General features: G+C 35.9%; 5 protein-coding genes across 22 annotated transcripts in view; 3 read left to right on the forward strand and 2 right to left on the reverse strand.

The window, feature by feature from the left end:
* Positions 1–25,859, reverse strand: part of LOC129786498 (3'(2'),5'-bisphosphate nucleotidase 1) — a 1,077,868-nt gene that overhangs the window by 881,659 nt on the left and 170,350 nt on the right. The window lies entirely within an intron of this gene.
* The window catches only part of LOC129786463 (insulin-like growth factor-binding protein complex acid labile subunit), a 454,087-nt gene that overhangs the window by 257,878 nt on the left and 170,350 nt on the right, over positions 1–25,859 (forward strand). The window lies entirely within an intron of this gene.
* LOC129786533 (troponin C-like) overlaps positions 1–25,859 on the forward strand; it is a 431,024-nt gene that overhangs the window by 234,815 nt on the left and 170,350 nt on the right. The gene's annotated exons all lie outside the window — the stretch shown is intronic.
* LOC129786431 (uncharacterized) overlaps positions 1–25,859 on the forward strand; it is a 414,480-nt gene that overhangs the window by 218,271 nt on the left and 170,350 nt on the right. The gene's annotated exons all lie outside the window — the stretch shown is intronic.
* LOC129786396 (F-actin-monooxygenase Mical) lies at positions 163–25,844 on the reverse strand. 8 transcript variants are annotated; one of them, XR_008750116.1, is made up of 16 exons: positions 25,685–25,844; positions 21,538–21,972; positions 19,113–19,350; positions 18,815–19,002; positions 17,562–18,713; positions 17,248–17,490; positions 16,857–17,105; positions 15,717–16,487; positions 15,031–15,549; positions 4,852–8,628; positions 3,769–3,804; positions 3,086–3,435; positions 2,919–3,005; positions 2,739–2,839; positions 1,068–1,389; positions 163–664 (listed from the first exon to the last, which is right to left on the reverse strand). XR_008750116.1 is itself a non-coding variant. In XM_055821377.1 (16 exons), the coding sequence occupies exons 2-16, from the start codon at positions 21,862–21,864 to the stop codon at positions 659–661; spliced, it is 8,163 nt and encodes a 2,720-aa protein (XP_055677352.1). In that variant the 5' UTR covers positions 21,865–21,972; positions 25,685–25,834; the 3' UTR covers positions 163–658. The 8 variants fall into 8 exon arrangements, 5 of the variants coding, with proteins under 5 accessions (XP_055677352.1, XP_055677353.1, XP_055677354.1 ...); XM_055821377.1 differs by having other exon boundaries at positions 1,271–1,389; positions 25,685–25,834; XR_008750118.1 differs by lacking the exon at positions 16,857–17,105.

Here is a 25,859-nt window from a genome sequence, read left to right on the forward strand (position 1 = left end):
CTCTCACCATTACTTTCAATCCTGCTCGCCGTGGAAATTCGTAGGAAATTCCATTTGAAAACTCCACGTTATTTTTACAATATGAACAAAAAAAAATAAAACATTTTTTTTAATAATTAATTTATTTTTTGTATTATTTTTGGTTATAAAATATCATAAGTATACAGTATATTGCGATTTAATAAAACCAATATATTTTTGTTATACACTTTTTAATGTAATTAATTAATTAATTAAAATAAAAGTAGAGGGGGGGGGGGATAGAGTCTGAAATATAATTAATTATTTAACATTGTGCTCAAAACTGGGAATTTCACTTTTTTATCACTCTTTATTTTGAAAGAAACTACTTGAGAATCTTTTTCTATGCATTATTTCTTCTCTTTTTTTTTAATATATTAACTTTTCTTGTGACGTTTCTCATTTTTTTTGGTAGGCTTCTTATAGAATTAAAATTAAAAGTTACAAATACAATGTTTTTCTGTTGTTTAAAAGAGGTTTTTTTTTGAAAAATTCTTATTTTAAAACTTAGAATATTCTCGCGCTATATGTCTTCTTTTTTCTTTTAAAATTCATCGTCCCCAAACATGTCTCATGTGAATAAATTATTATTTTCTGTATTTCATGAAAAAAATCCATTCTATTTGTCACGGTCAAATCATATCTAGAGAGAGAGAAAGAAAAAAATAATTTATTAACTTTTGTCATTTAATCAATCAATATTATGCTAAAAGTAATGAATTATTTTTTTTAATATAAGAATTTTGAATAAAGAGAGATGCTTGATATATGTACAAAACATTAGCACATTTGAGGCATGCTTTAGAACAAACATAAATCCCAACAAATATACAAATAAATTGTAATTTAAAATAATACTTAAACCACATTTTTTCTTTACAAAAAAAGTGCAAAAAGTGAGTAAAAAAAAACTTAAAAATTGTATTATACAGTGCTCGTCAATTAAATGACTTTTTTTGAGGGATTGGTGTAAAAAAAATAATACTAATGTTGGTGCAAAATTAAAATTAAATTAATAAAATTGTAATAAAAAAAACCGATCAAACCTTCATCACAAAATTTCTCCATTCTCCATTTATTTTTTTTTATTAAAAAAAAACATCACTGCGTGCCTTTAAGGGGGAATCATTAAAAACTAACATCTACTGTAAGCAAACCAAAGAATGCATGCATAGAGGAGACTAAAGACAACAAGAACTGGCCCCCATTTGAGGGTGGGTGCGACAACAATCTCATCTTCAGGACTTACTTCATCGGCTGTCGGTAGCCCATCCGTTGGCCGAAGGGCAGCCCGTTTGGCCACAATTTCGAGCATTTCATTCAAAATTGCCCCCTCTGCCGCCACATCGGCTGAGCTTTTGTCCAATTCTGCAAAAATAATGCAAAATCCCCATTTTATTAATTCCCCCAAAAAAATTAATCCAAAATTAATTTTAAGAAAATGCAAAAAAAAAAGAATTCTTTTAAAAATAATATAGGAGAGATTGAAGTATATTTAATCTCTCTAATAATTATAAAATATATTCTAATAAGAAATTGAGGGATTGTTTGCATAATTGAATTGATGCATTAAGTGATGTTTTGGTTTAAATTACATGACGGAACTTAAAACTTTAATCTGTTAGAGGTTTAATTTAAACTCAAATTAATTTAAAATTCATTGTTTAGTAGAGAAAACAAGGGGTGTTTATCTGAGTGAAAATCTTCGGATTATTCTTCGAGAAGATTCAGGCTATTTGCTAAGATTCGGATTATTTGTCAAGGAAATTGGGATTATTCGGTAAAATTCAGATTATTCGTCGAGATTCGGATTATTCGTCGAGTTTCGGATTATTCTTCAAAACCCTTCTTCTTCTTTTAATTTTTTTCCGGACTTCATTTCGACATCCACATAGCCCTTCAAGATTCGGATTATTAGTCGAGTTTCGGATTATTCGTCAATTAGATTCAGATTATTCGTTTTCGGATTATTCGTATATTAAATTCGGATTATTCGGTAAAATTCAGAATATTCGTTGAGTTTAGATCATTCGTCAAAATTCAGAATATTCGTCTAGATTCGGATTATTTGGCAAGATTTGGATGATTCGGTAAATAAAAAATCGGAATATTCAACAGATAAACACCCTTTGAGAGAAAATCTTCTAATTTAAATCTCTAACGTTCCTTTAAAAATAATTAATTTAATTAATTTGCAATTAGAAAAAAAATCCACGTTTAAGAAATTAATTAAATGACTAAACAATCCCTCAATGTGAATAACTATATATGGAATTAATAATGAGATTATATTGCATAATAAAATGTAAAATGTCTTTATTTTTTCATTATAATGTAAAATGAAGAAAGCATGTTATATTGAGGATTTCATTCCATTTTTTTTCTTTAATATTCCGCCACGCGTATATGAAATGAATGAACCACTCCCATGAAGACACTAATCAAACATTCTACTCACATTTCAAATCTAAATAAGAGAGAGAGATACATGAAAACATCTTCATGAAATGAATACAGAACTACTTAAAAAACGATTTTTTTTCTTTATTTGAAAGTGAGAATAAAATTAGTAAAGTAGATTTGAGTGATTTCCATGGAAGTTTCCTTACAAAATGGGACAGAAAAAAAATAAGAAAAAAAAGTTAAGACAAACATATAAGAAAAAACACACTGATTTCTAAAAAAGAAATGAGAATGAAATTAAAATTAAAACTTACTGCTACATGACAGCCGCATATTGAGTTGCTCCTTCAGCTGAGCATGACGATGCTCCAATTTCAGTTCTTGTTCTCTAATTCCTAATTCTTGATCACGTTTTCTGCAACAAAAGAAAACAACAAAAAGGTGGAGAAGTGAAATTTTTCAATTCAAAGAAAAATAATTAAATCAAAACTCACTTCAATTGCGTTATTTTTCGCCATATTTCTAGCAATTCCTTAAGATATTTCTCATCACTGGACCCATTGGGATCGTTGGCATTGAAGCTAAAACAAATTTTGTATTTATTAAAATAAATTTAAAAGATTTATTAATTTATTTTTTTCTAAATTAGCGCGATACTAACTATTCCCCAAAGGATCCTTCGCCTCGAAGTACTTTCTCAATGATGACACCACGTGCCTCTAATTCCTTTATTTGTACTTCTATCTCCTCCTGCTCTCGCTGAATTTCCTGCGCAATCCGCAATCTCTTCAATTCAGCCTGACGTGATGCTTTGGACACCGCCTTGAGGCGTTTTAATTCGCGATTCTCCGCAACTGACGTACTCTCATCGTCAGATCGTTGATAATTCAGCGGTAAAGGCGGTATTGGGGGTGGTGTGAGTTCATCTTCGCTCCTTCGATTCCTCCAGTCAGCCTTTAGGCAATCCTCTGATTTACTTCTTTCCGAATACGATGGGGAATTCTCCTTTTCCTGTACCACACAATGTCAAATATTAATTTTTCAGGATAAACAGAAATCTTTTCTATAAACAAACACAAAAAAACTCCCAAAAAATCGATTTGCCAAAAAAAAATTCTTAAACCAACAAAATAATTTTTTTTCCAACAACAAAATTCTTCGGCAAATCTTCAAGAAAAAAACCAAATAAAAGGGGATAAAAACACAGAAAATATACTATTAAACAACAAACATTAACAAAAAAAAAGACTGATAAACTGAACATGATAGCACGATAAGTAACATAAAAGGAAAGAAAAAAAACGACACTTCAGACTCAAGATATAACTTTCAAGATATGCTTACACAAAAAATCATTAATTCTCGTACATCAAAGCACGACTGGAATAGCAGATGAGGCAGAAAATTAGTTATTTATCTGTTGCAATTTATCTTTTGCCAATTTTTCTTTTTATTTATTAATTTTTTTTCATTATTCTAACCGTCAAATGGGATGTGTTTTGAATTAATTTTCTTGTTGCATTTTTCGCGTAAAAAATTCTCTCATTCAGAACTTTTTTTTAAAATTCAATTGTAAATCTTTATCAAATTAATTCAAATCATCCCAGTTGACCAATGATAAATTAATAATTTCATTCATAAGGCTGTTTTCGTTTGAAATAAATAATCAAAATTTAAAATAATTTTCAAGAAACTTCAGAGAAGACCGGTGAAATTTACTAGTAAGTCGAGCTTAAAATTTTAAGTAGATTTTTAAGTCTGTCTTTAAATTTTAAGTCGTTTTCTAATTCGGTCTTTAAATTTTAAGTCGTTTTCTAACTCGGTCTTTAAATTTTAAGTCAGTCTTTCAAATTTAAGTCGGTTTTTAACTCGGTCTTTAAATTTTAAGTGTTTCTAAGACGGTCTTTAAATTTTTGGTCAATTTTTAAATCAGTCCTTTAATTTTAAGTCGTTTTCTAACTCGGTCTTTAAATTTTAGGTCGGTTTCTAAGTCTGTCTTAATATTTTAGGTCGATTTTTAAGTCTCTCCTTATATTTTAAGTCGGTTTTTAAATCTTAAGTTGGTTTCTATTTCGGTCTTTAAACTTTAAGTCGATTTTAAGTCAGTCTTTAAATTTTAAGTTGGTTTGTAGCTCAGTCTTTAAATTTAAAGTCGGTTTCTAAATTGGTCTTTAAATTTTTGGTCAATTTTTAAATCAGTCTTTAAATTTAAATTTCTAACTCGTTCTTTAAATTTTAAGTCGATTTTTAAAGTCGGGCTTCAAAAACTTTTTACTGAAATTAGAGAATTTTATTGAAAAATAAAAATTATAAGACCGACTTAAAAACTGACTTACTAGTGAATTTCATCCATTAAAAAAAACTCTTTCATAGCTTTATTCAAGAAAATAGAATTAGAAAATTAAATAAAAAAAGATAGAATCCTACCTTTGATTTCTCTTTATGCTTCGATGATAACTTGAAGAGACCAAACACCCCATCGGCTTTGTCTTTGTTGATTTGATTGATGGCATCCTTCGAGTCCTTTTTCTTGTGAAAAAAGTCCGATACTGTCTGTATAATACTTTTCCTGCGCTCTGGATCCTTACTCCTGGATCGCCTATCACTCAGCCGTTTGGGGCTCTCCTTCTTCCCACCATTGGGCGTTTTGTCATTCACCACCCCCACATCACTGACTAAATTGGAATCTGACGTAAATTCTGCCCCCTTGAAGAACTTCCGCGGGGTGCTCTTCCCATCACTCCCATCGATGCTCTTATCAAATGCAACAAAGGAATTTGCCGTGGAAATATCACTCACACTCTTCGATGCCATCAACTTCTGTTCACGCACTTTGGCATCGTCAGACTTGTTGGGTGTATCGAGATCTGCATCGAGTTGGTAGCGCTTCCGCAGCATTTGCATCTTCTCCTCGGGACTCAATCCCAAATCCTCATTGGACATCAAGCGTGCCCTAGCTCGTGCCTCTTGGCGCAACTTGTCCGAATGAGCAAGAGTTTTATCATCAATCCTCCTTCCACTGCGTGGTGGTGGAATGGGAGTCTTGAAGGACTCAGCAATGAGATCATTTTCCGCCGACACCAAGCGTGAGCTGTACCCACAGAAGGACTGAGTCTTTGTCAGCTTCTTCGGTGAAACAGGAAGAACAATCCCCGCGCCGAATTTACTGTCAACATTCTCACTGAGTGGCCTATCTTTTAGCTTCTCCGCCGACGAAATTGCCGTCTCGAGAACTTTACTCGGTGACTGAAGTGGTTCAAATACTTTGGATGGTGTTGTGCGCTTCTCACCCGGAACTGGATGACAGTGCGGTATATCGAAGGATTTGAGTCCTGACAGTGCCAAACTCCCACTTGTACAACCCATTTGACGTGTTCGACTACGATTGAGTCTCTTCTCGGCATTCAATTGCTTCTTTGTCTGCAACTTATCCATCACGAGATCATGAATGAGATCCTTCTGCTTTGCTCGTTCCTTCGTAATCTCCTCCAGCTTCTTTGTCAGCGTGGGCGGTTCTTTGATCTTATCATCAAAAATACTCAATTTTGGCGTAAAGCTCGTTGGTGAAGGAATCTCCGACGCACTGGCGTCTCCTTCTCCCTTCGATGAGCGCCTTTTGGATTTTTTAACATCAATTGAATCCCGGGAATTGCTAATCTGCGAAATCTTCATCTGTAGCTTCCGCACGTAGTCTTCGTAGCTCATCTCTTCGGGGGTGTTGCGATATTCATCCTTTGAAATGGCCTTAACAGCCTCCCCGAAGGATTGTTCAACGGCATTCTTGTCAGCTGAATCAAGGGGACTCGTTACAACAGTTAGGGCTTCACTGTCTTCCGTTGTATTCGTTTGGGAGGTAATGAGAACAAGACTATCATCCTCAATTTCATTCACACTGGAGGAATGTTGTTCAGAGTCTTGAGTCTTAATAACCTGAGACGACGAAGTATCCGTAAAGACGGATTTTGTGACTTCGTTTACGGGAGTCTTGAGCTCTCCCTCACTTGAGGATGACAACACACAAGCTCCCTGTTCGATGTAATCAATCCCAGGGATTTCTCTTGAAGAACTCGATTCGGGTTTTGCATAGCCTAAATTTATGCGCGACGAACTGGAATAGCCAGTATCGCTGCGGTAACTGGGGCAGTATCGATTGGTGTTTCCGTGTTCGGGAATTTGATCAACAAATTCCACATAGCCACGATTCCGCAGCATACCCTTATTTGTGGTGGAGTATGTTTCAACGCAACCATCAGACCCTGTATCCATGAATTCAATATTGTCTATGTCAAAGCTCTTCATTATGTTTGTCTCCAGGTCACCGTCACTCAATTGCTGATGGTGAACAAGTGGCTCCGGTGGCACAGCCTTCTTCTTTGCCTTCTTATTCCTCTTAATGGTACCCTTATTGGAATTCAGGGCAAATTCAATGTCAACAAAATTCTCCGAAACTGCATCATCAGCCGTCCAGTCGGACAGTTCAGTCTCCGTGAGTACTTGCCCCGTAATCTCTGTCTCTGAGTCTGATTGCCCAATAAATCCCGGCGCCAGGTTTGCCGTTGGGGTCTTATCTCTATCAACAATTGGTGACTCAAGATCACTCTGTGACTCTTTCGTCTCCAGATTCAACGGTAAATGCTTCAATGATTCTATCTTACTCTTATTGCGTGCGTCGAATTTGAATGAATCATTCCTCCGCAACACCTCACTTATACCCCTACCCACGTCATTTTGCCTCTTTGTCTCACTATTGCAACTAATATCACATTCATTTGCACTCGAAGGTTGCGACACCTCCGCACTTGCTGCCGGAATTTCGGGCAATTTCTCCAGCAATTGCAAATCCTCCGGATCCCCAATGTACTTCCCATCGACAATCATTAAACTATCAATCTGCATCAATTCCCCTGTTGTATCCCGCACCTCAAGCCGTGGGACGAATCTCTCATTAATCTGCGTATCGGGACTTGTGGTTGAGTCGAGAATATAATGAGGGATCTCCTCTAAACTCGATGTACTCGAGGAATTTGACAAACTATCGGATTCCACGTCCGAATCGGATCTTGGCTTCTTCTTTGGTTCCCACGAATTCAGCACGGGCACCTGAATTGTCGTCTCCTGCACATCACACATATCCCGTTGCCGTAGAAGGGAATCAATTGCCGATTTATCCGCCTCAATTTTACTCTTAATCGATGAAATTGATTCCGGGACAACTTGCTCATCCCTCTTCTCACACCTCGCGCCCAAATCAAATTTCACCGGAGGAGACGCTTCAATTGTGAGATCAATAACTTCTATCACCTTGTTATTCTCCACATCATCACTACATTCGAGCTTCTCAATAAATTCCTGATTAGCCCTAATCATCTCTTCGGGGAGATCAACATTTGTGAGATCAATAATTGGAACATCAGCTGGATCATTGCTCTTACTACAACTTATGAAATCCTTCAATTTATTCTCCACAAGGGCAGTATTTATCGTTTCCGTTGGCATCACATGCTCCTCATCTATTCTCTTCTCCGCAATCTCCTTCAAATTATTATTCATCCCATAAACATTGATTTTTTCATTAATTAGATTCGATTCAACCTCCTTCTTCTCCTCCTTTGTCCCACTCAATCTATTTGTTTGCTGCTTAAGGAACATTTGCATTGTTGGACTAATATCCGCCCCACCGCGATTGAGCAATTTCTGACATTGTGAAATGTTTGAATGGAAATTCTTGAATGTTGAATCGAGAACAGACGTCGAGCCAGACTTCATGAGTCCCGTACTCCCTGATTCACCCAGCAAGTACCTCTTCTTGAGCTCAAGACTCCTCTTTGAGGCAATCCCCTCCGTACTTGGGGCCTTATTGAGCAAATAATCCCCAGGACGGGGATTCTTCAATGGGATGCGATTAGTGCTCGCCAGTACGGATGGATCCACCTGAACTAGTGGCTTTATATCCAATTCAATCTTACTCAAATCACTCACTTTGCTCTCCGCGGTGTTCTCCTTCGCCACCTGCCTATTCAGCCCATTTGCAATCATTCCCTGCCTTATGTGCACCCGTGTTGGTCGCTTTATGTACGTATCATCAATTACAATCTGTGGCGGAGTCTTTGCAATTGGATCGTGATCAAATTCGGAATCTGTGGAAATTTCTGTGGCTGAATTTGGTTCAATTTCCACCGATGAGGACTCTGAATCCGATTGAACCTGCAGTGGAAGAATTAAAAATATTTTTTTTAATAAAAGTTTTAAATAAAAGCTTTTTCTTTAACGTAAAACATTTTGGTTAAATTTGTTAGACTTCGGGTACGATCCGAAGAAGATAGAGAACAAAAGAACAAACATGAATTTAATGCATTTAACATTATTCAGCTCTACCTCCAAACATTTGCAAATTATTGTTGAGGATAGAAATTCCATTACGATGATTTAAAATGATTCAAATAAAATAACTTTAAATTAAATTGAATTTATGATTAACAAATTCTTAAAACTTTAGCGCATTCCAAAGACGTCTAATTGGATTTTATTCAGATGGATAACCACCTCACATTACATTATGAGCCGGAGATTTTACCTAGACAGTGTTTTGTTTGTTTGTTTTTGTTTTTTATTAAAAATTTTATTTTTTATTTTTTTTATATTTTAAAAAATTAGATCGCTTTTTTTGCAAACTTTTTTTAATTACCATAAGTGATCGGCTTGAGTTTTTTTTTTTAAGCTAGGCCTTATTTTACTTAATCCAGGCTTCGGTTTCATAAGCTGAGCTCAAGTTTTCTAATCAAGGTCTTTCTATTAAGCTAAATCTCAGTTTTTTAAAGTTAAATATTAAGTTCTTTTAAACTAGACCTAATTTTTTTAAACTGAGCTTATATTTCCTAAGTCTTGGTGATGTAGGGTTAAGTGCATTCTAGACCTAAACTGTTTCAAATATTAAAACCTTAAAATCTTCATCTTACACAATTGTAAGATAAATTGTATAAGCCCCCAAAAAAATGCAAGTTTGACTTAAGAAACAAAGTTAAGCCGTTTATAAGGCCAGGCCTATTTTTCTTAGACCAAACCTTAGTTTCTTTAGGTCAAACTTTTAAGACGCATTTAGCTTCAGTTTAGCCTAATCTAACCTTTAAATCTTAAAGGCCTAACCTTAAAGAAAACTTAAGTCTAGTCTACAACAAAGGTCTTGCTTAAAAGTCTTAGGACTGACTTTAAAAACTTAAACTTAGTTTGAAGAAAACTAAAGTCTAACTTAAAGAAGTTTATTCTGGTTTAGAAAAACTCAGATCTGACTTAAGACGATTTTCCTTTAGCTAAAAAAATCGAAAATTCCTAAATTACAAAGTCTATTCAATTTATGATTTTTTAGTTTTCTGATACTGCCGAAAATTAAAGCACAAAAAAATAAAACCGTGTGACTTGGAGAAATTCATTCTAAACCCGTAACCCGGAGATCATACCCCGAATCCCGAAGTCTAGAGGTGGTAACCCTAACAGATATTTAAACAGATAAATAGGTAAAAATGAAATCAAAACATCGCTGTTTGTTTGAAAAAAAAAGGTATTTTCTTTGAAATTTTTACAATTATGCAATTTAATTGCAATTAAACATTTTTCAAAGCTGCAAAAAGCTTTACTATCATTTTCAAGCGCTATTATCTATGCTGAAAAAAAGTGCCAATGGCGCAAATAATTACTAATATAAAGATAATTTCGTTAATTTTTTTTTATTAATTGATTTCACTTCTCAACAAAATCCCACCCAAGTGTTGGAGGTAGAGCATGCTGCCAAGAAATTATCAGCATTTATGCAGAGTATTTTAATTAACAAAAATAATTGCATTTATGTATGTTTTTTTTTTTGTAAGCATAATACGCTTTCTGTTAAAGCATCGGCGAGTTAATTGTGAGACAATTTGTTTATTGTTATGCTTTTTTATCAAAAGAACTTCAATACACAACAATTTTTCTTTTATTATTAAACGTTTCAACCACACAAAAATGTACCTTCTTTCAATCGTACCCTGATGATTGTCGCATCGTTATGAGTTAACTTTTTCTTTTCTTTTTTTTCTGTTTATGTATTCGTAATGTGAATTCGTTTTCGTTTCTCACGCAGATTTATGTTTGATGTGTGCAATTTTATTTAATTTTATTTTCTAATTTCATTGCCACTGACAGTGAGGGAAGGATCAGAAGATAATCACAGACAAAGAAAAACATCTTCACGGCACAATTTATTACAAAGAATCTATTTTTTTTTACAAAAAGGAATAAATGGGTTTGGTTAATCAAAAAAATAAATTTTTATAGAAACATTTTTTTTAACATTATTGGAGATTTTTTTCATATTCAGTGGCAATTTATTTGGTGCAAATTGTACTTTTAATTTTGAGAAAATGCATTGCTTTAGCATCTAACATTGAGGATCTATAAACACAGATTGACGAGAAACTACGATATACTACAAGCATCGCGACTACTGTAGTTTCTTGAAGTTCTCGGTGGTCTCCTAATACCATCGAGAACTGAATAATTGCTTGCTGTTGGGTAGGAGGAAATGTGGGACAATCTGGAGGAAGTTGGTGAAAGAACGGATGATGTTTGATAGCTATGGTACCGATCACTTCCCGTTAAATTTAGTCTATCCTCTATTGGATTTGATCGCCCAACTATCCTCTTCATGTAGGGATTATTTTCGGATATTCTCTCATTCATAAATTCTTGTTTCTTATGATGAAGATCGCGACTTCTTCGCAGTAATTTATGTGTGTCACTATCGTAGTCCCTAACATAAGGTTGATCACGAGGTTTAGGTACTTTTGAGGGTGATAATGAAGATCGTTTCAACGCACGATCATTTGGCTTTGCATCAATCACATCCCTATCTTGAGATTTACTTTGTGATTTTTTCTTCTCTGCCAACATTGCTTCTTTCTCTTTTATACGATCTTTTCTCAAAGCTATCTCAAGAGAAGCTTCTGATTCTAATTCTAAAGATCTTGTTGCACCTGAATCGTTTGCTTTTACCTCATTGGGAATATCTTTAGTAAATTTATATCCGTTTTGAGAATGATTTTCTTCTTTTACGAGGTTTACAGAAGGACTTTCTCCATTCACAAAGTTTTCAGAAGTTTTAGCACGATCAAGATCGGAAATTTTACGATCTTCTGATACACTAATTTGAGATATCGAAGGCCTATGATCATTGACTTTCATCTCATCCTTCCTTTTCAATTGATCCAAAGATTGATCAACTTTTCCGCCTAAAACGTTTGTCGTTGTAAAACCATCACCGTTCTTGTGATCTTCAAGTTCTATTGAAGATTTAACGATTGATTTTTGCGGAAGATCTTCAAAAGATCGATCTTGAGTAGAATCATCAGATTTCTTTTCAATTTTAACATTTTCCTTTCTCTGCATTTTATCCCTTTTTCGTTCTTTCTTCTCAATCAATTGTTTCTTTCCATTAATTCCCTTCTTAATCACACTACTACCTTCTGATTTTGCCCGTAAATCTCTTAATTTCTTATCTAAAATTTCCATTTCAACAAAATCATTTTTCTTTGGACCTTCAGACGTTGCTTTAGGTAGATCCATTGGTTTCTTCTCTGTGAATTCATCAAGGTAGATCTTCTTGCCCTCAATTGGATCTTTATCATTTTCATTTTGTTCTGGTTGGTATTCTTCTGAATTTTTAATCGAAAGATCGTGATCTTTAGTAGCATTTTGAATTGATTCAATAGCTTTTAGATCATTAGTGATCATTTTTGGCTTATCAGAATTTTCTAATTCAGCACCATTCTGAGTTTTCGAACTAATAACCGTTTCTTTTGGTCTTCGTTCTTGATCTTTCTGATCTTTCAACTCATCATTGGGGATTTTTTCTTCAATAATTCCCTTTGAACATTTATCTCCTAAATCTGGATTAGATTTGTTGTTAAATCTAACTTCTTTCTCGTGTTTAGGGATTATTCTATTTTTATCTTCTTGCTCATGAGAAAGTGCACGTCTTTGCCCACAAATCTCCGACGCAGCGTTATCAGAAATCTGACTAATCTTATCATTTTCAATTGACACGTTTTCTCCTATAAATTCTGTCAATTGTTCTCCATTTGCGTCTTTGCCTTTCTCTTTGGAATCTTTGTTAATTGCTCTGTCATTATTTGTTTCAATAGAAAATTGATCCCCAACTTGTTCGACACTCCATAGTTTGTTTTGCAAAACGTGTGAAAATATGTTGCAATCATCAACGGATTGTGACACATCTGCAATCTTTAGTGGACTTATCTTATCACCTCTATTTGGCACCTCACCTTGAGATTTTCTCAATCGCTCTCTATCTTCTTCACCCATCATTGTTGTTTTCATCCGATCGCGTGGTTTAGTGTCTTCAGCAATTGTAATTGAAGCTTGATCGGGTGTCTCCGCGATAAATCGATCAAGATCTATTTCATGATTCTTTATTTGCTCCTCGAGAACTTTTGAAAGAATTCTAGGATCGCTGAGTGAATGCGAAACATGATCAACTTGCTCTAAGCGATTTATTTTATCGCAAACTTCCTGCATGTGATCGAGAATTTTAGAATTGTGAATTTTATATGTTGAAACATCTGTTTTGTCTTCATCTGTTGTACTCTTCATGTCCTGGAGGATCTCTTCAAATTCCTCCAAAACCTTCTCATCATCGTATTCTTTTGGCAAAATATTCTGAATCTCTTGTTTCCCTTCGTTTCCCCTTTTAGGCGGAACATTCTCAACAAGTAGAAGATCATTGAAAAAGTAATTACTAATTTTAGGATCAGCCACATAATTTGCCTTTTTCTCAAGTTGTTTTTTATTGGAAACTTTTGATTTAATTTCGGAAGATTTTAGAGGAATTTGAGTGATCTTTTTCTCCTTTGGTTTCTCATCGATCTTCTTTGTGTCTTCTTGTGTAATTTTCTTTTGTAAATTTCCCGCAATTTTCCCCGGAACTTTTACACTTTCCTCCTTCTTCACGCCACTTATGACTTTCTTATTAACCATGTGCGACACTTCTCGAATAACTTTCGGTTTTGGCGGTAAAAGTTTCGTTTCAATTCCCCTATTGCCTTGGGCATTGATCGCACGATCTCTAAAACTTGCTTTTTTATTGCGTTTCTTTTTCATCGTCACCTTTGCATTCACCTTCTGCCCCAGTGTTTTGCATAAAATCTCATCAAACATTTTCCCATCAATGTCATCACCATGATCAAGTTCACGATCACTTAGTAAGTTATCAATGTCTGTGTTTTCATTATCAGAATTGAGTAAAATATCATCAAAAGTTACGGAAATAGTGTCAACTTCTTGTTTCTTTGGCAATGAATTGACTTTCTTTGGGATTTTTTTGGGTGTATTTGGAGGATTTTTTGCCTTCTGCGGGACTTTAGGTTGGGTTATGAGAACCTTTTGGGGCTCAATTTCTTTTGGTTCAATCCTCTCAATGTGCGCCATAAACATTTTCAAATCAATCGCCCCATCGAGCAACTGATCAAACATATTGAAATCACTCTCACACAGCGAATCATCAGCTAATTGAGTTACAGAGGCGTTTTTATCGCTATTTTGGGATTTGTTTGCTTCCAGCTGCGATTTGTTTGTATCTGATTTTTCAGCACCAGCGGAACTTCCCTGAACAGACGCTGCTTTAGTAGAGGAACTCGGTTTATTCTGAGCAAAATACTTCGATAAATCAACATCTTTGAGTTCTTTCTGATTTTTATTAACATTCTGTGACTGAGATGTGGGTTTCTTGCTCTCTGGGAAGTATTTACTCAAATCCACGGAACTCTGTGCCGTAACTTTCGGCATTGATGTTTGACACGTGATTGCTGATAAGGTATCTTTGAAACTTTTCGTCTCAATATCCCGCATAGTTTGCAATAATTTCAATTTATTCTGACTCATTTCCTTGAGAAGAGCTTCCTCTTCCTCAAAAGTTAGCACATCATCTGTGTCTCTTCTTTCCTCAACATTTTTAGTTGCTTCTTGTACATTTTCCTCGTCAAGAACTAAATTATCAAACTTAATATCTTCTTCTGGAGGAGCGCAATCCTTGAAAACTTCATCCCCATCGGAATTCTCATCGATACTCCCCCGAATTTCCTGCGCACTCCCAAAATCATTGGCAACATTAGATGCTAAAACACTGCTTGATTTACTAACTGAACTATCGCGTGAATTATTCGACCGGAAGCCAGTACTGAAACGACTCTGTACGTCATCCCCAACTGGCAAACTTGCGAGCCACTGTTCTTTCAAATTTTGCTTCTTTCGCATATCATCCCTAATTAAATTATCTTTCTTCAATGCATTTATGTCTCTGTTGAGGGTTAGGAAATGATTTAAATTGTATAGTTTATCGTTTAATTGATTGATGCCCTCCGGTACTTGGAAGTTGCCCTTACAAGCCCACAAAAGCTCCGATCTATCACTCATTGGACTACTAATCTCATTCCCCTTTGACACCACCTGTTGAAACAACATTTTGTGCTTTCTTTTAAAAAGCTTTCTTCCCCTCTCAAAACATTTTAAACCCCAAAAGAAATTTGTAAAAAAAGAGAAATAATTAAATAAATAAATTCCTACCTCAGTTTCGGTGTCTGTTGCTGGATAAACGGGTGGCATGAGTTTCACCTCCTGCATACGAATCTCCCGTGCTCTTGCCAATTCCTCCCCTTCCGTTTGCGTATCCACATCATCATCCTCACTGGAATCATAGAATTCATCCCCATCGCTATCCTGAAGGGAACATATCCTCTGCTTTCCAATCCAATCCGTTGCCAATTGCAGTGTTTCCGCCCCAATTGGCGAATCATTTGCCTCTTCGTACATATCAGAGTCCGTTTCTGAGTCTGATGAATCCGAACTTGAGAGATCCGAATCCGTTTCATCTGTTCCCGTGCCAAAGTTCCTATCTGTCCATTCATTCTCATCAATTATATTATTGAGAGAACGTTCACCGTCAGACATTGCGTCGGTATTCTCAAATTCAATCCGTTCGGGTGTCTGACCGCGATCCAGTAAATCCATGGCCACAATATTTTCCGCCCGTGACACCTTTTCAGGGGAAATCCGGGAAGTTTTTGCCGCAATTTCCTCATGTTTCTGTAAAACACAAAACAATATTTCAAAAAAATAGAAGTTTTGTGCAAATTATCAAGCCTCATTGGAATCATATCTCAATTGATTTTTTTTTCTAAATAAAGCCAGACTTTTTTTTTATTAAGTTAATAAATTATGGAAATATTAATAAAATAGTAATTAATAATTACCGGATGTGAAGGCTGCCTCTTGGTGACGGGTTTGTATGGTTTTGGTGGCAATTTAAAGTGCTGATTGCAGTAGAAGAGCCCATCCGGGCTGTCACGATCGAAGGCATAGCCACCAAGTCGGAGATTTGTGTGGCAATGGTGGCACTTGAGGCAGGATCTATGTAGCACCAATCCCTCTGCCGCAATTTTCTCCATGAGGTACACTTTCTGCTTGCAAAAGTGACAAATCTCCGAAACTCCCTGAGACGTGAGCACCAGCCCCAGTTTGGAATTCATCAACGACTTCGAGCCTTGCTTCTCTTCCGCCGACGTTCCGGGAGTTTTCTTCACAAATTGCCCTGCAATTGATGCCACTTTATTCCTCCCACGCTCACCTCTGTCCAAGTTGTGACCCTCCTTGAGTTGCTTATCGAGTGACTTGATCGTCATGTCGATCTCCTTGAATTTCTCATCAATCGACGACTGCCGATCAATTGGCTTGGACATCTTACTCTGACGCGCCAGGAATTGCTCACGACTCCACTTGGGTACCTTCTCCCGGGATTTTCCCACTTCGGCTTTCTTCGATTGCTCAATCTTCTTCTCAATCTCCCGCACATTCCAATCATCACTCTCAATCTTCCCAATGGCACGAAGTAGATCTTTTGGCTTCTTGTCCCCAAGTCCCGCATTCTTCCCGACAATTTTCGATTCCATCGACTTGATGCGATTACTGAACTTCTCATCAGGAGCTCCCCTTGCGAGAGCAGAGTAGAAACCTCTCTCCCGGTCCTACACATCGTTAAAATAAAATATTTTAGAATCTCCACTAAAGGAAAATCTTTTGTGTTTGGTAAAGAAAATCTACACGAAATTAGTCAACATTTTTTTTTCAAATTATTACATCCAAATTGCTTATTTTGCTTTAATGTTTTTTGGCTGCTTTGCTGTCTTATTTTTATGGCCAAGCAATGAGCTTTTTTTCTTTGGTTATTTATGCCTTTCTTTTTTTGTCAGAAAATGTGAAGCAACACGTGAAATTATGTTTGTTAAATCACATTCAATATCGTGGATTGGATTTTGATGTAAGTAAATACAAAAGTCAATAAAAAATGAAAGAAAAACGACACGAAACACTATCAGTCCAGAGAGTCTCCTTACGGGATAAAGTAACTTCCTCTCCAGATCTTTAACGCGATCATTAAAGTCTGGAGCTTGTTGGCGATAGACATAGAGGGAGTAGTCTTCAAATGGTGTTGAACTATCGGTATCACGGAGGAAACTATTAAATTGTAGCATATGTAAGCTCTTGTAGAAATTTTCAGTCTGCCGAGCACGTTCCAATCGTCTCTTACTCTGACGTTCCATTCGATTATTTTGTATATCTTGCAGACGCTTCTTCTGTTCTTCCTAAATTTTCATCATCAATTATACATTGTTTTCCCTTGAAAAACTACCCTCTTTTACACAAACTCATCATTCCCCCCATTCTCCTTTTTTGAGATCCAACACCAACAATAAATTGCTCTAATATAAAACATTTAAAACTCACCACATTCGCAAATTTCTCATGACTTCGTCTCTTCTTTGCCCTCCGGGAACCTTCTGCGGCTTGTACAGCTTGCATCTGTTCGTAATTCAATCGTCTTGATCGATTCTTATTCCGTTCCTCATCCAATGTAATTCGTCGATTAATTGCTTCAACCTCAACCACATTCCGTTTCCCCGAAGACTTTACCAAATTCGAAAAGTCCGGAATATTGCTTCGTTGCTTCTCCTTCAACTCAGCAAAGTCCTTAAGATGAATATTAAATACAAAATAATTTAATAATTTACCTCAAATCTTAATTATTTTTTTCTTCTCACCAATTTTGGATGCTTAACATGAGGAATTTCCCCGCGGAAGAGCTCACAGATTTGTTCCAGGTAGTTTAGCCAGAGTTTCGATTCAATCTTCTCAATGTTAACCGATTCACTGGCTTGCATAACTCGTGGTATTCCCAAATCATTCTCAAGAATATCAAAGGCTTTGGCATTGCATTGTTCAGCTGGGAGATCTCCAAGTGTGGAGAAATCCAACAATTCCGGACGATATCGATGAATTAGTGCACAGAGAACTCTCCCATGGGTAAAACATTGTGCAACTTCTGTTAGATTATTTGCAAATTCATACGCTTTCAATTGGGACTTTATCCATCGCAGCAGAACCATCCCAAGTGGTGTGGTGTCTCCAGTTCTTCGCTTCCTTCGCACCGGAGCATCTGGTACGGCTGAAATGGCATTTGTATCCATGAAAGTTTGCTGATAGATCGTCTCATCGTCCGCATCGAGGAGCATCTCCACCTGTTGCACCTGCACCAGGGTCTTATTGAGATTTGGATATCGCGTCGATGGGTCCAATGTGTAGGCCATAATGTCTCTATTGAGATTTTCCGGAGTCGTCTGCCCCAGCAATCGGTACAAACTCTCTCGCTGTGCTAGAACAGCTAGGCAACTATTGCGTGGATTTGCAAAAAGCTTTATTGCATAGGCTGCATCCATGCTGGATAGGAAGCCACGTGCACAGCCCGATCCCGTTGGCCAGAATGGCTCAAGGAGACTATCACCCACAAGACACTGTAGCAGTCGATAATTCTTCCGCACGCAAACCCGACTAGAATTCTCAGCTTGGAACATTGATGTAAAATCAAACATTGCCACATCGGGCTTCCCGTAGTGATTCACTGCAAATTCCAAATTAGGCATTTGATATTTTGTTGAAAATTCCGCAGCTTCGCGTGCATAATCCAACAATTTGTCCGTGTTAACATTCGACGGGGACAAGAGTTCAGCTGGATCAGCTGAATCCTGTATTATAACACCCTTATCAATGAGACTCATTTTCTTTGCTGTCATCACAAAGTAGTGTGTCTCATCTTTGTAGTAAACAATATTCTCCAAATCAATACCAGTTCGATAGTACAATTCCTTGAAGAAGGATTGATTGAATATAAAGGCCACTCCACTGATTTCTTCCACCTGAAATAGCCCCCAAGATCATACAAAAAAAACAATAAATTGTCGTATTAATAGAAAGAGAAAGAGCGACGTTCCCGTTGAAAATCAATTTGATTTCTTACTTTAGCTTCCGCCTCAGTTCGTTTATTGATGAAATTTGCCGTAATAGCAATTGCTAATTTTCCACGAAATTCCTTCCGGACGAAACCCTCGAGTGTATTGCGCTTGCCATCCGCTCCAATAAGTGCATCGAATTCATAGTGTGAGACAGCATGGTCTTCTGGGCTCACTTGGGCGCGCCAGCCACAACCTTTATAGTAGGGCGCGAATTATATTTCCATAAATAAACATTTTTTTTTCTTTTTTTCATGCAATAAAACTCTTCAACATTTGCATTCAACCCTTCTTTTATCAACTTACCATCTTTTGGCTCGATTAGCTTAACAAATGACACTCCTTCGTGCACTTCAACACCCAACAGGAGAGCCACCTTCAGTAGAATACACTGCAGTTGCCTGATGGAAATGTGATCAATGGAGCCAGCACAGAATTTCCCGTAGAACTTCTTAGCGCCCAAATTTCTCAAATCCGTTATGACAAAAGGCCACAAATGAAGCACATTGTTGCGAGATATTCTGTCGCGTTTCTCCACAACCACCTTTATTTCATTTTGTGGAAGAGATTAAACATTAAAACACAATTAGACCGTAGAGAAATGCAACTCATTGAGAGAGTATGTTGTATGTATAGAAATTGTCGTTAACTAAATTAAATTGATTCGTTCATTTTATTATAGAAACGACAATAATCTTGCAAGGCTTTAATGTAGTACATACTGTACTCCTTAATTGAAACCAAGGGGTGCTTATCTGTTGAATATTTTGACTGTTTTGTGCGAATAATCCGAAGATTAGCGAATAATAGAAAAATTTTTAAAGATCTGAATATTCTCATTATCACACGAAAAGAAAAAAGTTGAAGTGGCGCAAATGTTAAGTACTTGTTAATGCACCCGCTACTGTCCATTTGTACTGAGATTTTCTGATCTTCTCTCACATTTGTCAAAAATTTAGTACTTCTTTGTCTTGAACTTACTTCTTTCTCGGTTTGAATTTACTGTTTATTTTAAAGTATTTTTCAGGATTAAAGTTAGTACTTATTTGCCTAAAATTAAGTATTTATTCGCCCTTAATTTAGTACTTTTTCGGATTGTATTCAGAACTTTTTCAGTTAGAATTTACTACCTATATTTTTTTTCGCTAGAATTTACTATGTTTTCGATTAGAAAATTATTGAATTTACTTCTTAAGATTGAATTTTAAAAAAATACTAAATTCTACCCAAAACAATAGTAAATTCAAGCCGGAAAAATACTAAAATCCATACGTAAAAGTACTAAATTTTATCGGAAAACTTACCTACAAAATTCTAACCAAAAACATAGTAAATTCTAACTGAAAAAGTATACTGAATACTATGGGAAAAGGTACTAAATCTAAGCCTATAAAGTGCTAAATTGAATTTTACTTCTTCGACTAGAATTTAGTACTCTTTAGGCTCTTGCTCCTCAGTCTCTACCATCTCTATCGTCTACTGAATATTTTGATTTCTTTGGCAAATAACCCGAATATTTTCAGTCAGATAAACACCCCTTGATTGAAACTTTGTTGTCTATCTCATTTGGTGGTAAGTGTAACATGATATTATTCTTTTCATGCTTATTTTACTCTCTATTCAATTTATTTTATAAGATATCCTTCATGTGATAGAATTTAATTGGAAAAACTTTATCATTAGGAATGTTATTAAAAATAAATAAAAGTTCAAAAGTAAAAAAAGCAAAGATTAAGTTGTTTAAAACACCCTCAACGACGCGAGAGCTTACAATTTAATCCCCCATTCTAGATTATGCGATTATTTATATATTCATCCCATATAGCGGCTATATTAATGTCTCTAAAAACCCGTCTTGTGTGAATATTGTTTACATTTCTCCTGCGAGTATAAGAAGATGAAAAGTGAAAGGTAAGTAAGTTCAATATCACGGTGAATTTATTAGTCCCATTAAGGTGTTTGTTTCAAAAGCAACAAACTCCAACAGACTGCTTATTGATGACAATAATTTTCTAGTTTTTTTTCCTATTTAATTGAGTTGTATTTGAAGACATTGTGAAAACTCGTCCAACACAACTAACTAATATTTTTGCTTTTTCATTAATCATACAGCATAAAAAGCAGTTCATACAACAGTTCTTCAGAAACAACTTCTTTTTATTTATTTTTTTTTTAGTTTGAAATTACTTTTATATTACTACTTACAACTTTATATATTATATTTTAAAAAGCCACACAATCTTTGATGGAGCCACGTTTCAGTGCAAAAAGCAATAACCTCGTAAAAATTTCTATTATGCTAATTTCATTCACAAAAAAAACAGCTCAAACTAAATTGTCTTTCATCAAAATTAAACGACATGCCTGCAAACATGTTACGAGATTTTTATTTTAAATGAGAAAAGGCATCAAATTTCAATTTATAGTAGTAAATGCTCTCACTTTCTGCAATGCAAATTTGTGTCTCGTCAGAGTGTGTAAGTTTAGCGCAACATAACGATGGGTGTTATCGGTTTTAGAATAGTTTTGTTGATATCTTATTTTTAGAGAACCAATTATCACACAATTTGCAGTGATTTTTTCTGCCAAGTTATGCAATTGGCAAAGAGGAAATTGAGTACAAAGAAAATTCTTGTTGGCGCTCAAATCTCTTTTGCACTGTGTTGACGTCTCGGGGGAAATTATTTTATAAACTTTAGGTTGAAATAAATTTAATTTAAACTAAACTCACCACTTTAGCTCCCAAAAGTTGAGCCTCAATTGCCGTCCGGAGACCACAGGGACCCGCCCCAATAACAAGCACCCGAATCCCATTGCACGCTGTACCTTTGTTGTACACCCGATGGCCGGCTCTTGTGTCGAATTTCTTCCACAGCGCCTGTGCCTTCCAATTGCGTATTTTCGCCTTGAGTTTGGGGTAGAAGTCATTCAGTGGACCCGGACGTAGACCCACGGCATCCATCATATTCCGATAGAGCCCCATAATCTGGCGCATTGTTGTGACACTGCAGAAATGATCAAACATTTCTGCAGCCAACTTTGCATTCTCATTATCCATCGCGTTGCGCGTCTCTTCGTCTCCCAACAACTTTTCTGCAATTGACTTTCTTCGTTTTGTTGCTAAATTCAATTAATATTTCGTTTTTTTTTTTTGCAAAGTTGATTTCTGCAAAAATAAATAAAATATTGTTTGTATTTAAAAAAAAAAGTGCCTTCATTCATCAAAAGAAAGTTTACATTGACGAATTTTTTTAAATAGTTGAAAGGATTTTATTTTCTATTAAAAATATTTTTTTTTCTTCACTTAATCATTCACACACCACTCAAGCAATTAATTTATAAAAAATAGGCTTAATACCATTAGTAAAGGTAATACATATAAATACTTTTAATTTCATGAATATTAAGCGAGAAAAATTAATATTTAACTAATATTATTTTTCGCGGTTCCAACTCTCCCAAAAAAAAGATATTTTTGCGAGTACTTCTTCCGCATTATCAGTCACATCTCACAAAACTTACAAAGCATGAACTTTGAACACACTTTTTTTTTATTTAATAAACTTGAAACTTTTATTCTCTCTTTATGTGAGAAATGACGCAACAAATTAATCACTGTTGTTGTATTAAATCAAATCAACTACACTCAATTTATATATTGCCTTTTAACAGATCTCTCTCTATGCTTGATTTTTGGCCAAAAATTTATATGAAAGAAAAAGGTGGATTTTAGCATAAAATGAATTTGTAATTCAATGCTCTTGCTGTTTTTGCTTTTTCATAAAAAAACCAAACTATTCAGCAGAAAGGTAAAATTATTGTCATTACAACACTGGAAATCAATTAATTATACATTAGAAGCAATTGAATTCATGGTAACAAACACAATCTAGTGCTACCACATGCTTTATAATTTCGCATATTTTTCCTTTTAAAAATTCTAGTGAAGCAGAAAATAATACGGGAATGTTTTCTTTTTTCATTAATTTGTGTATTTATGAGATACAAATTGTTTTCTTTTTGTAAACAAGAAGACTTTTCACAACAAGAAAGATGACAAAAAAAGTTGATTGTAAAAAGAAATGTTCTTCATTAAACCAATTTCTTTGTATAAAATTTAATTAAGGAATTAAAAGAAATTGTTTTGTCAATGTACCAAGACTTGCTGTAATACTCGCGCTTTCTTGGAAGATTTCCAATTTTTTAGAACAAGTTAAATGCAAAAGTTAATTATTCATATCAATCAGCACGCGATAAAAAATAACTCATCTTTCTTTCTAATGTTGTAGTCTACATAACTAAGAATGTAGAGACATAGTTTTAGCGGTAATAAAACTGATGAAAAGTATTTGAAAATATTAAAATGGATAACTTTATGTAAAATAAATTGTATGGTCCAAAAATCTAATTATTGGGCATTATTCAGCGATCAAGAAATCCATCAAGAAATTTAAAGATTTCAAAGATTTTTTGGTATGGGCCTGGGGTGCAGTGGATAGATAACTTGAGTGCGCATCAAAAGGCCACCGGTTCGAATACAGAACCCGACAAATATACGCTTCATCCGCCAACGTGCAATTAGATCACGTTGACCGGTTAGATCAAGAGATTGATACACTCTCAGAAATCCGTGTAAATATTGGACAAACTATTACCTAACTCTCAGCCACACCACCTCTCAGTCTTCACGTTTATATCAATCACAAATGGACAAAATCTCGTCTTTACTCAAACTCAGTCACCAAATAACTAACACAACATTCCACCCACTTCATACCGATTAATTCATTCATTAATTTCTGCCGCTAATTAAGCAATCCCCTCACTCTTGCAGCAGATTAACATTCAGCAAAAACCAAATTTAACTTTTGTGCGAATCTTCACTGTTTATTTTCTCGTTAACCCTTTAATGTTTTTTGGGTCATGCGTTGACCCAAACGTGAAACATTTTATTTTTTTCAATTATTTATGAATGTAATTGTTTTTCCATGTTACAAATGTATCAAATTCACGCATAAGGGGCCAAAGAAGACGTTGTGAGTGAGAAAAGTCATCTAAAAAAATTCATAGAATAAAAATCGCGATAAAAGAGCGCATGTTTCAATGTTTTTATGTTTCACGTTGGACGTTAAAGGGTTAAATAATTAGCAAAACATTGCAAATAAAAGATAAACAAACAATCTAGAAGATCCACATATGACCCCATCTTCCCTATAAATCACGTAAATCTCTATCGAAAATTATATCATCGTGCAAAAATCTCCCGCAAATTATTTTTTTCATAAAACAAATTCTTACGTAAAAAAAATACTATTTATTACCTCTCTACTCTTACACATTTATTAATTATTATTACAATTTTTCACAGAAACTAGCAAAATTTTCCCATAAATAATTGCGTGAATCATAAGAACCTCATGACGCCTGTGAGGGGAAAATTATTGATTTTTTTGGGCCGCCCTATCTTTCCTTCTCCTAAAAACAGAAACCTTGAAAATCTCTCAAATGGAATGAGATGAGATTTGTCTCGGAGCAGGCACAGAAAATTCGCACTCGCGGCACTACTGTGGAGAGTGACCGTGAACGTGGGCCCCCAGAGTTACTGCGGATTCCCGTTTACAGCACCGTATATGGACAAAACGTTTTGTTTTCCTTGCTGTCGCGATCAAATCTCCACCGTTGCGATAGCCCCGCGCGCGTATGATGGCAAAAGAGTGTTTGAGCTTATCTCTGGTGTCTCCAGAATGCGCGATATCGCCAAGCAAAAATTAGATATTCCATTTAGGAAGGAGAAGAAGGAGGAGGAGGAAATGTTGAGAAGAGCAAGAAAGCTGCTTGATGGTGTGTCGCACAGGTTTTGGGATGATGTTGTGTGGTGGAAGTGGCTGAGAGCCGCACCGGAGCCAGGTGAAAGTACTTCTATGCATATGAGAAGTGTGTTGTGGCCGGTGAAAGGGAAAATGTGCCCCCGGGCGATAGACTGTCGTCGCAGAAGGAAAAGCCATCGATACCATCAATGGGTTTGAAATTTTTTCCATTTTGTATGTATGAATAAAAAACTTCCAGCAACATTGAACTTCTCGCGCTTTGGGGACACAAAAACACATCAAAATGAATGAATCTCTCTTTCCAGTTGAATTGTTTGTCTTTTCATCGTTTCATCGGGTGCACTCCTCCTCTTCTTCCTCTTCCCCTTTCGCGCCCATTGCTTCCCGCTTCGTGGTGGGCTTTTGTGAATGAAAAATTGTGGAATACACTGGAGAGAGAATATTGCTGGGCAATGGAGGAAAGCACCTATACCCATGATCCGGTTTAATAACAAAACCAAATAGTAATATTGCAAACTCTCCGTGCAGAGTTTTTCTCACTGGCAAAGCGAGCACAATGCAGATGTGCGGACATTGCAACCACTTATCCACATGCATACGTAATTATTTCCTCGATAAATTTCTCACCGAGAGAGCCTGCATTTGCAGTAAGATTTTATTTTAAAAGGTAAAAACCACGAGTGTGGCCGAGAGATCTCGTACGACGAAAAAAGAGGAATCTATTTTGAGACTTTGATTCAACGCGAAAGTCTTTTTTTTTCGCAAAGGCTTTTTCTGCGTTTGGCCTGATTAATCTTCATCTTTATTTAGCGCCCCCCCTGTGCCGTGGATTCCATCGCCACAATACTGAACTCCCTCATCGAAGGCTATCCCGCCCACGGTTGTGCATCCGGGATTGTCCAGGAAGATGGGATTTTCGCGGCTCCACCACAGAAAAAAAAATCAACGAATTCAGGCAGAATTCGTGAAAATTGATGGGCATGGCGCACCCACACAGTCACACAAAATTTCTAATATTTTCCACACAATTTTCCCATCAATCCCACTTGCCTGCAGCTTCCGCACAAAGTCACTTTGTTACATTGTCCCCTGGGTCACAATTTTGAGGACATTTTTCACATTTTATCGCACAAAAGACGAGGATTTCGCGACAAAAGAAATTTTCGACTGAAGCAGATCTCGACTCGCACACAAACACAAAGCAACTGACAGAACGAACTGCAGA

This window comes from Lutzomyia longipalpis, chromosome 1 (assembly GCF_024334085.1).
Source record: "Lutzomyia longipalpis isolate SR_M1_2022 chromosome 1, ASM2433408v1".
Lineage (NCBI taxonomy): Eukaryota > Metazoa > Arthropoda > Insecta > Diptera > Psychodidae > Lutzomyia > Lutzomyia longipalpis.

Coding starts and splice junctions, on each gene's coding strand:
- LOC129786396 (XM_055821376.1), bottom strand. CDS start 21,864: ATGGATAATGAGAATGCAAAGTTGGCTGCAGAAATGTTTGATCATTTC. Junction 18,714..18,814: donor GAACTGAGGCGGAAGCTAAA/GTAAGAAATCAA, acceptor GGGCTATTTCAG/GTGGAAGAAATCAGTGGAGT. Junction 3,006..3,085: donor GAAGGATCCTTTGGGGAATA/GTTAGTATCGCG, acceptor AATTTGTTTTAG/CTTCAATGCCAACGATCCCA.